This window comes from Zea mays, chromosome 1, assembly GCF_902167145.1.
Source record: "Zea mays cultivar B73 chromosome 1, Zm-B73-REFERENCE-NAM-5.0, whole genome shotgun sequence".
In the NCBI taxonomy this organism is placed as follows: domain Eukaryota; kingdom Viridiplantae; phylum Streptophyta; class Magnoliopsida; order Poales; family Poaceae; genus Zea; species Zea mays.
In genome coordinates this window covers 219,767,945-219,779,313 of record NC_050096.1, presented here as the reverse complement: position 1 = coordinate 219,779,313, position 11,369 = coordinate 219,767,945, and the positions used below count along the sequence as shown (strand labels likewise).

General features: G+C 44.5%; 1 protein-coding gene across 2 annotated transcripts; it reads left to right on the top strand.

Moving 5' to 3' along the window:
- The first annotated feature begins 1,146 nt into the window (after positions 1-1,146).
- On the top strand, positions 1,147-7,931 carry LOC542156 (uncharacterized). 2 transcript variants are annotated; one of them, NM_001111779.2, is made up of 7 exons: positions 1,147-1,449; positions 5,448-5,709; positions 5,815-6,208; positions 6,300-6,518; positions 6,779-6,914; positions 7,077-7,325; positions 7,403-7,746. In NM_001111779.2, exons 1-7 carry the CDS (start codon positions 1,354-1,356, stop codon positions 7,691-7,693), a joined length of 1,647 nt encoding a protein of 548 aa, NP_001105249.1. In that variant the 5' UTR covers positions 1,147-1,353; the 3' UTR covers positions 7,694-7,746. The 2 variants fall into 2 exon arrangements, with proteins under 2 accessions (NP_001105249.1, XP_020395976.1); XM_020540387.1 differs by having other exon boundaries at positions 1,151-1,449; positions 6,267-6,518; positions 7,403-7,931.
- The last annotated feature ends 3,438 nt before the right edge of the window (positions 7,932-11,369 follow it).

Here is an 11,369-nt window from a genome sequence, read left to right as displayed (position 1 = left end):
GGTTGATCTTCATTTTGATACACATTAGCCCCATCAAATTGTGGAAAAGGTTACCTTGTTATTCAAATCTCTTAAGGACTTGTTCGGTTAGGCTTTGTTTGAGTATAGAGGGATTGAAGTGGATTGAGGTGTATTGAAGGGGATTGAAAGAAAAATTAGTTCATATTACACTTCAATACACCACATACCACCTCAATCCACTCCAATCCGAGATTACCCAAACAAGCTCTTAGGGGTGGATTGAGAGGGATTGAAGGGGATTGAATCCCCTTCTATACAAATTTAAATAGGAAGAGATTTAATCCCCTCCAATCCACTTTAAACCCCTTCAAACCGAACAAACCCTAATAGATCTTCGCTTCCCGCCCCTAGAAAAAACAATCTATAAACTAAATGTGCTATCACCGCCCACAAATAAACCATGTAAAATTAACACATAAATTTACTTAAAAATCTAAATTGACTATCGAATGAGCTATATGTTTAAGCAACCAAATCAAAATCAATCCTACGTTGACTGACACGTGAATCATAAATCCATTGTAAAACGTAATCTTCGCATTTACGTTCACAAACTAATCAAGAAACAAATATGAAACAAAATTCTCTATTATTGGAGTCGGCTTTTTAGGGCGCGTGGGGGGTGAAGCCGCACCAGGAGTAAGGAGCCTTGAATCAGGAGGCCGCGCTAGTGAGAAGAGCGCCGTGATGGAGGGTTTAGAGAAATAAAAATACGTGGTTTGCCGCACGATTTTTTTTTTTTGAAACGGTTTGTATCTAGGAATGGATTCTCACCGATTTTAAACATTTTCGTTGTAAATTCATATATATATATATATATATATGACAAAACTAACTGTATGCAGTACTGTGGTGGAGCAGATGCAGTCCTGTGGGGAGATGAGGCTACAAAACTAAATGGTAGGAGCTTACTCTAGATTCCTACTACTATTATGCTTGAAAGACTTGATGGAATACGTGCTAGACCCTTAGCCATTCGTCTGTTTGCTGCTAGCCACACATGCATAATCTCTCTTGTATGGATAAAATTCGGTCCCCTACCCTTGACCACTCATCATCTGCACGTGCCTTGAGCGGCCGGCAGTGCCCCTGTTCTTTTCTGACATGTGTGGGAACCAACAACTAACTGTGATTGGCGGTAGCCCATCGACGACACGAGATATCAGCTGCCTCAGATCTCGTCGGTGGGTGCCAATCACATTCTTCGACAGTTTGTCGATCGTCGTCAAGACATTTCAACAGCTAGCTAGCCTGCCTATAAAATGCGCGCGCACGAACCTCTGTAGCACAAATGGACCTGTGAGAAAGCAAGAAATAAAGATATATACACACATGGCTACTACGGGCACAACATCTATGCCAGCACCTGTGTTTCACCCCACGGTGTGGGGGGACTACTTCATCAAATTTGTCCCAGAGCCATTGCAGGCATGTTCATTTCATACATACACCATCTCTCTCTTTGCTGCAAGTACACTCTTGTTATGTGTTTAGCATACTTCTTCTTTTCTTTTCCACTAGGGGATTGCATTTGAACTCTCATATGTATCTTACAACCCCCTTATCACAACTTATACTCCCTCAATACTAAAATAGTTATCGCTGTAGTATTTGTGCCGGTCAAACTTTGTAAATTTTGACTAGCTAGATTTGTAGGAAAATATTAATGATATATTTTTTGTCTCCAAATAAGTTTGTGTTCTGAAAATAGATTAAAAAATCCATCTAATTACACTAATTATATGCTATTGATATTTTTAATTAGTTGAACCTAGAAATAGTTGACTCCTTGAAAAGCGACAACGATAACTATTCTAAAACAGACGAGTATATTGAGCTTCACTGTACAAATAAGCCATATAAGGAAACTGTGTGCATATGCATATATACCTTAAATATATTTCTGTACGCATGTATAACCTGAAATGAATTTTTCTAGAACTTCACTAGTACAAAGAAGTTACATAGAGGCGGTTGTAAACATATTGATACTGTCGCTTTTTTAGAACCGACGGTGATAGTGGCCAGTAGATCGACAGTGGAACGATTTTCACTCGCGGTTGAGCTAAGAAACAGCCAGCAAAAATCCTTCCCAGTAACGTAAACTGGGTTTTAAAAATAACACAAAAAATATTTTAATTAGGTAAGGCCCCATTATGTTTTAAAAACAACAAAAAATATATTTATTTTAATTACATTTGACAAATTTAGATGCAAAATTTTTAAAATCGAGGATGTTTGTAAAATTTGTATTTTACATTTCACAAACTTAGATGCAATTTTTGAGAGCCGAGATGATTTCAAATAAAAAAAGTTGTCAACTCTAAAGTTTCATAACTTGTAGAGATCTACAACTTTTATTTTGGTGATTTTTTCATACAAGTTATTTAAAAACTCAAAAAATACAGGATACAAATAATTTATAGTGGCGGTTACTTAAAAAAACCGTATGTAGAAATCATATTTGAATAGACGATCTCTTAAGAAAACCGCTGGAATTTCTACCGACATTTTTAAGAAAACCGCATGTAAACAGATGTTTTCACATGCGGTTCTTGAGTCGGGATGATCAATTTAAATTTATTGCGCTCGATAACCAAAACCACCTGTAAAATTTAAATTCTACCACATGTATAGAGCTATTTTCTACTAGTGCTCAGTTTAAGATGATTTGGTTGTTCAAAGAAGTGGCAACAATCACTAATGGACTCGCGTTCTTTGTCGAGTGTCTTAGACACTCGGCAAAGATTATTTTACACTCGGCCAAGGATACTCGGCAAACATTTTATCGACAAACCATTCTTTGTCGAGTACTTTTTTTGGACACTCGACAAAAAAAAAACACTCGAGAAATCAAGAATCTTAAAAAACCCCAAAAAATAGCAAAACATTTTTTAAATTAAGGGAACAACTCCCAACCACTACCCATTACCATACCCATCGCCATATTATTTTTCACTATTATTTTGAATTAAATTTACATGTTTTGTAAATGTTGAGATTCAAACTTTTTTCACTATTATTTTGAATCAAATTTACATGTTTTGTAAATGGTGAGATTTGAACTCACAACCACTCTCTCGCACATACCATTCTCTACCACTACACTACTACATCAATTATTTCTATATTACGGTTTCATTTCTCATATACTATAACAAACCGAGAGTAATTTGATTATTTGATGCACTAAATGAATTCATTTGAAAATGTGATCAGCTATAAAGTTGCATAATTTTTCAAGATCTATAAGTTCTATTTTGATAGTTTCTACATCCGAGGTTGCTTACAAAATTTGAATTTCAAATTTGAAAACTTCACACGAATTTTTCAATGATAAGATGATTTCAAATAAAAAAATTATCAATTACGAAGTTTCATTACATTTTAAGACCTACAACTTTTATTTTGGTGGTTTTTTTCCATCCGAGCTAGTTTGAAAAATTCAAATTTTAAAATTCAAACATAGTTTTATATGACAAGATGATTTCAAACCAAAACATTATCAACTACAAAGTTTCATAACTCTTCAATACCTACAACTTTCATGTTGGTGGTTTTTTCTTTCGAGGTCGTTTTCGAAATTTTAATTTTAATTTTTTCAAATTCAGACGTAGTTTTAGTTGACAAGATGACTTGAAATAAAAAGGTTGTCAACTACAAAATTCTAACTTCTCAAAATCTACATAGTTTATTTTGGTTGTTTGGTCATTTGTTCATCTCACATGATGGTTCTAATAATATGCACAAATCTTATACATCTCTCTCGTAGTTTCATAAACATAAACTACGAGAGAGATAGGTTTTATGAATAAATTTACTTTTATTTTATCACATGATCCACGGCAGCAAGCACATTCCTCGCTTCGCAACAGGACATATTTCTTCTCTTCAACCACTGTTACCTACTGCTACTGATCCTTTTGCATTGGATTGCCCCGACCCATGCTTGGCAGAAGGACTTAATAAATTTGACATGGGAGCGTAGATCGTTTCTGTTGAGATCTGTCATGCATCGAATACTTGTCTTGTTTTCCTCTTCCTTTGAAGACGGAGATCGGGTTAGAAATCAAGATCTAGCCAAAGAAGGTAGACTTGCTATCCTAAAGATGCAGTTGCCATCATCAAGTATTTACATAAGTGTGTTTTTTGGCATCAGTTTAAAGAGAAAAGTATATGCCCTTCTAGGCAATTGATTAGGGCGGGCTTAGCTAAGATAAGACAGAAAGGTAGTAGAACATTACCCCATACCCTATCTCGCCTCTTGACTGACTCGGCTCATAAGAAGAAGAACGGAACGGATTCGATCCTGCCACCTTACCTCCATGGCAAACACTTCGTCATTACCATATGCATGCAATTTCTGGCTCCATATACAAACTTATTACTGCAATGCAATCTCGACATGTGGAGTGGAAGAGAAGAGGGATTTGCAGACGAAAGAGGTATAAGGCTCACTGAACCATCTTCCCCTGGCTGGGATAATCTTTTGCATCGGTGAGTGAACCCTTGCTTGGAATCAGGCCTGGTTGGTGGATAGGCCGTAAACCCGCGATACACCTCCCGCCCGATTACAAGAGTTATGGATGCTGCTTAACCTAACCTATAGAGAATGCACATCTTGGGTGCGCCAGAGAGTGATTTAATGATCAACTTGACGCATCAAATGCTATACGAAAGGGACGGCAATAAAAGAAGCGGGTCGAGTAGGGTTTGCAGATTAATCGGTTGCTTTTTCCTAATCTTCGCAATAAGTGGAGAAGCTAAAAGCTTTTCTCCAACGCTCCGTTGATTTTCTAAAAGTGCCAGGCCGCTAAGGAGTAAAGAAGAGGAGTTAAGATGGTTGGCTCATAAAAGGAAGACACTGCTCGTGCTGCTAATGTCTACTAGTTCGTGAGGGATTTTCAACATAATAGCTTAACAGCTTCGCCAAAAGCTATGATAGTGCCCATCCAATCAACGAACGAAGCACTAAATGTTCAAAAATATAAATTGTACATCATTATGAGTTATAAAAAATTGTAGTTGAAACCTTTTTCATTTGAATTAACTTACTGCTTTGTAATGTAATTTTTAAATTATCTTTCCCTAGTGTCGAAAAAAACACTCGGCAAAGAAGCTCTTTGCCGAGTGTTAAAAATAAAACACTTGTTATTGCTAGCTAACTGGAGGAAAACATAATAACTGTTCATTTTCAATAAAAGGAGTATATGCTAATAATATGGAGAAAATGCTAATGATGTGGTTTCGGCAATTTTTTTACTTGTAAATTTACAGTTTCCTTCGAATGCACAACTCGACGAGCATTCTTTCATGTGTTACACAATCAAGTTCGTCGCGCATTTCTGTATTCATTTCGCGTACTATCATATTTTAATTTTAAATACAACTGATCGCCTGAGTCTCTGCTTTGAATGAACAAGCAGGTTTCAGATGAAACGATGGCAGAGAGAATCAGGCATTTGAGAGAGGAGGTAAGTGGTATGTTCCAGGCTTGCAAGAACGTTGTGGACAAAACGAACCTAGTAGACGTGGTACAACGTCTTGGAATAGATCACCATTTCGAGGAACAGATAGCCACTGCCCTAGCCAGCATCCACAGCGCTGGATTATTCAATAGCTCAAGCCTACACGAGGCTGCCCTTCGGTTTCGCTTGCTTAGGCAGCAGGGGTTTTGGGTTCCTGCAGGTACGGTGCAGAGCAAAATCAGAAGCTATAAAAATTAATATAAGTACCTAATGACATAAATAAGTAATGTTATCTACTTAACTAATATCAGGGTATTTTTTGCAGATGAACTTGTCAAGTTCATCAAGAACGAAGACGGGAGCTTTATCGATGGTATAACCAATGACCCAAAGGGCCTGTTGAGCTTATACAACGCAGCTCACCTTGTTACTCACGACGAGGGGACGACGACACTTGAAGATGCCATCGCATTTGCAAGGCAGCATCTGGAAGCTGCTAGAAGATGTAGTCTCAAGTCCCCTCTAGCTGAACAAGTCGGCCGTGCCCTTGGTATCCCACTGCCAAGGACCTTAAAGAGGGAGGAAGCAATAGCTTTTATCCCGGAGTATAGCTCACAACAAGATCAACAAGTGTACAGCCCCGTGATACTAGAGCTTGCCAAGCTAGACTTCAACCTCCTTCAGCATCTCCATCAAGAAGAACTCAAGGAGATTTCTCAGTAAGCTCTGTACTGTTTTTTTTTTTTTACATTTCAATATATATTGACATGATTAAAGTACGTACGTACGTACGTACGTACTTAATGGCAGATGGTGGAAAGACCTCTCTGGAGAAATCGGATTAGGCTACGTCAGGGACCGCATCGTCGAGTGTTACTTTTGGTCGTATACTGTGCACTACGAGCGAGGGCAAGCGCGTGCACGGATGATACTTGCCAAGGTATTCATGTTAACGTCTTTGTTAGATGACACTTACGATGTGCATGCAACTTTGGAGGAGGCCAGGGAGCTCAACAAGGCTATTCAAAGGTACGGTAGGTCTAGATTCTTCTAGCTCTTATCACCAGCTGAATTGAATAAAGCACAGCACATGCATGAGGTTTAGCTGATTATTATTGCTCGTTTTTTTTTGGAGATAAGAAAATTCACCATATATGCATGTGGCCACTATTATCCTAACATATATAATAGAGTTTCAGCAACGGTTCCTGTGCTCCTCATCAAAGTTACACATGATTTTATAAAAAAATATATATTTCTGTGCTATTAAATGCTTCCCTTGCATGCAGATGGGATGAGAGTGATGTTTCTCTTCTACCCGAGTACCTAAAGAAATTCTTTGTCAAGGTGATAAGTAACTTCAGGGAGTTTGAGGATGAGTTGGAGTCACATGAAAAGTATCGTAATGTTTACAATATTAAAGGGGTAATGTCTCATCCCAGCTCATGATCTTTCTGTTTATTCTCTCTCTCTCTTTTCAGTCGTAGTATATATAGTTGGCCAGTTCTTTTCGCCAGCAAAAGGTGGTACATATATATAATTAACTCTTTGTAAAATACTAATAGAGTTTTTTTAACATCCATGCAGTTCCAAACATTATCCAAACATTATCTCCAAGAAGCAGAATGGTTTCATCATGGCTGCACTCCAAGCTTCAAAGATCAAGTGAATGTTTCTGTCATAACGGGGGGCGCTCAGGTACTAAGCATTGGTTTGCTTGTTGGCATGGGTCATGAGGCAACCAGAGAGGCATTCGAGTGGGCCATCGGTGACACTGATGCTATATGGGCTTGTGGAGAGGTGTCACGTTTCATGGATGACATGTCAGCGTTCAAGGTAATGTTAGTTCAGTGATTAAGTGCATCTTCTCAATAACTAATTAATTATTAAGTCTCTTTCATTATTATCCTTAGAATGGTAGGAACAAAATGGATGTCGCCAGTTCTGTGGAGTGCTACATCAAGGAGCACAATGTCCCTAGCGAGGTCGCCCTGGCAAGGATAAATTCCTTGGTTGAAGATGCATGGAAGACCATAAATCAAGCACCATTTAAGTACCCTGCTCTATTCCCGGTTGTGCAACGAGTTACCAGCCTAGCAAAGAGCATGACACTGCTGTTCCTCGATAAGAGGGATGCGTACACATACAGCAAGGACTTTCAAACGACACTGGAGACCCATTTCGTAAGACATATTCCGCTATAGTACTAGGTTGTGGCGAGTAGATCATGTACGTGGCGTGGCTGTTTATAGAGTGGAGTTTGAAATAAAATATGAGCTGCCAGAGATAACCTTAGAAAGCAAAATCTATGGTGTGTGTGGCTGACATCTAATAATCTTTTTGTTTTCGTCTACCATATGTATTATTTTTTCATAAGGTATCCGGAATCTGTATTATGTCTGATGTTAGAAACATATTTATATAACGCTTTTCAGAGCCTAATCTCCTAGTTACTAATTTTCACAAAAAAATACAATATTTAATGTGCCATGAACATATACAAATGAAATCGTTGCCAAATTATCTGTTGAAAATTATTCCTAATGGATAGCCAAAGAAAAGTTTTGCATTTAGGCAACGCCCAAGATCTCAATAACCCTTCCATGGCTCAAAGGTAATCACTACCGGAATCGCCGCCTTTGCTGAGTGCCTGGAGCACTCGGCAAAGCCTTAAAAACTCTCGGCAAAGGCTTTACCGAGTATCGCACTCGGCAAAGAAGGCTCGGCACACAGTGCATCGGCAAAGCCTTCTTTGTCGAGTACTTTTTTTGGGCACTCGGCAAAGAAAAGCAACTGTTACGACGTCGGGTGATGGAGACGGCGTCTTTGCCGAGTGTCCCGGGTGACACTCGGCAAAAGATTCATCTTTGCCAAGTGTCTGCCCGACAACACTCGACAAAGAACCCGCCAGGGAGGGTCCGCATGTCAGGTTCTTTGCCGAGTGCTAGGTACGGCACTCAGCAAAGCGTGCTTTTTTACCGAGTGTCAGAGACATTACACTCGGCAAAGAACCTATACCGGTGCCCAGGTCTTGGTTCTTTGCCGAGTGTTATGGCCTTGACACTCGGCAAAGAACCTCTTTGCCGAGTGTAACCAGTATACACCTTGTTTATTTGTTTTTTTATATTTCATCCAAATAAACAAAAGATACACATATACATCACATATATGATATATCACATATATACATCACAGGTACCATCACAAACATAAATATCCATCACAAACATAAGTATTCAACACAAGTATCCAACACAAACATAAGTATCATAAGTCTCAAGCTCTGACATAAGTATCCAACACAAACATAAGTATTCAACACAAGTTCTAAAGTCTAAACACTTGTCGGGGACCATAATTAGGGGTACCCTCAAGACGCCTAATTCTCAGCTGGTAACCCCCATCAGCATTGTCGGGGACCATAATTAGGGGTACCCTCAAGACGCCTAATTCTCAGCTGGTAACCCCCATCAGCATAAAGCTGCAAAGGCCTGATGGGTACGATTAAGTCAGGGATCAGTCCACACGAGTGACTCGATCACGCTTCACCCGAGCCTAGCCTCGGCCAAGGGCAGCCGACCTCGAGAGACTTCTGTCTCGCCCGAGGCCCCCCTTTTTACGGCGGACGCATCACCGGCTCACCCGAGGCCTTAGCTTCGCTCAGAAGCAACCCTGACTAAATCGCCGTACCGACTGACCAAATTGCAGGAGCATTTAACGCAAAGGTGGCCTGACACCTTTATCCTGACACGCGCCCCCCCCGGCAGAGCCGAAGTGACCACCGTCACTCCACCGCTCCACTGACCAGTCTGACAGAAGGACAGCGCCGCCTGCACCACTCCGACTGCGGTGCCACTCGACAGAGTGAATCTGACAGGCAGTCAGGCCTTGCCAAAGGCGCCACGGCGAACTCCGCTCCACCCGACCCCAGGGCTCGGACTCGGGCTAAGACCCGGAAGACGGCGAACTCCGCTCCGCCCGACCCCAGGGCTCGGACTCGGGCTAAGACCCGGAAGACGGCGAACTCCGCTCCGCCCGACCCCAGGGCTCGGACTCGGGCTAAGACCCGGAAGACGGCGAACTCCGCTCCGCCCGACCCCAGGGCTCGGACTCGGGCTAAGACCCGGAAGACGGCGAACTCCGCTCCGCCCGACCCCAGGGCTCGGACTCGGGCTAAGACCCGGAAGACGACGAAACTCCGCCTCGCCCGACCCCAGGGCTCGGACTCCGCCCTGGCCTCGGCCGAACGACCTCCGCCTCGCCCGACCCCATGGCTCGGACTCGGCCTCGGCAACAGAAGACAGACTCAACCTCGGCTTCGGAGGAGCCCCCACGTCACCCTGCCTAGGGCACAGACCCGCCACGTCAACAGGGAGCGCCATCATCGTCCTACCCCGAATCGACTCGGGTCACAGAGAACGAGACCGGCGTCCCATCCGGCCAGCTCCGCCGGATGGGCAATGATGGCGCTCCACAAGCTCTGTGACGACGACGGCCCCCAGCTCTCTTACGGAAGCAGGGCGACGTCAGCAAGGACTCGACCGCTCCAACAGCTGTCCCTCCGCCAGGCTCCGTCGCACCTCCGACAGCCACGACATCACGCCAGCAAGGTGCCAAGACCTCTCCGGCTGCCACATTGGCATGTACCTAGGGCGCTAGCTCACGCTCCGCTAGACACGTGGCACTCTGCTACACCCCCCATTGTACACCTGGATCCTCTCCTTACGACTATAAAAGGGAGGACCAGGGCCTTCTTAGAGAAGGTTGGCCGCGCGGGACCGAGGACGGGACAGGCGCTCCCTTGGGGCCGCTCGCTTCCCTCACCCGCGTGGACGCTTGTAACCCCCCTACTGCAAGCGCACCTGACCTGGGCGCGGGACGAACACGAAGGCCGCAGGACTTCCACCTCTCTCACGCTCGGCTCCGGCCACCTCGCCTCTCCCCCCTTCGCGCTCGCCCACGCGCTCGACCCATCTGGGCTGGGGCACGCAGCACACTCACTCGTCGGCTTAGGGACCCCCTGTCTCGAAACGCCGACAAGCATAAAGCTGCAAAGGCCTGATGGGTGCGATTAAGTCAGGGATCAGTCCGTACGAGCGACTCGATCGTGCCTCGCCCGAGCCTAGCCTCGGACAAGGGCAGCCGACCCCGGAGGATTTCCGTCTCGCCCGAGGCCCCCCTCCAACGGCGGACACATCTCCGGCTCGCCCGAGGCCCAGCCTTCACTAAGAAGCAACCCTGACTAAATCGCCGCACCGACTGACCGAATCGCAGGAGCATTTAACGCAAAGGTGGCCTGACACCTTTATCCTGACACGCGCCCCCCGGCAGAGCCGAAGTGACCGCCGTCACTTCGCCGCTCCACTGACCGGCCTGACAGAAGGACAGCGCCGCTTGCGCCACTCCGACTGCAGTGCCCCTTGACAGAGTGAGACTGACAGGCAGTCAGGCCCTGCCAAAGGCACCACAGGAAGCTCCGCTCCGCCCGACCCAGGGCTCGGACTCGGGCTAAGTCCTGGAAGACGGCGAACTCCACTCCGCCCGACCCAGGGCTCGGACTCGGGCTAAGTCCTGGAAGACGGCGAACTCCGCTCCGCCCGACCCAGGGCTCGGACTCGGGCTAAGCCCCGGAAGACGGCGAACTCCGCTCCGCCCGACCCAGGGCTCGGACTCGGGCTAAGCCCCGGAAGACGGCGAACTCCGCTCCGCCCGACCCAGGGCTCGGACTCGGGCTAAGCCCCGGAAGACGGCGAACTCCGCTCCGCCCGACCCAGGGCTCGGACTCGGGCTAAGTCCCGGAAGACGGCGAACTCCGCTCCGTCCGACCCAGGGCTCGGACTCGGGCTAAGACCCGGAAGACGGCGAACTCCGCTCTGCCTG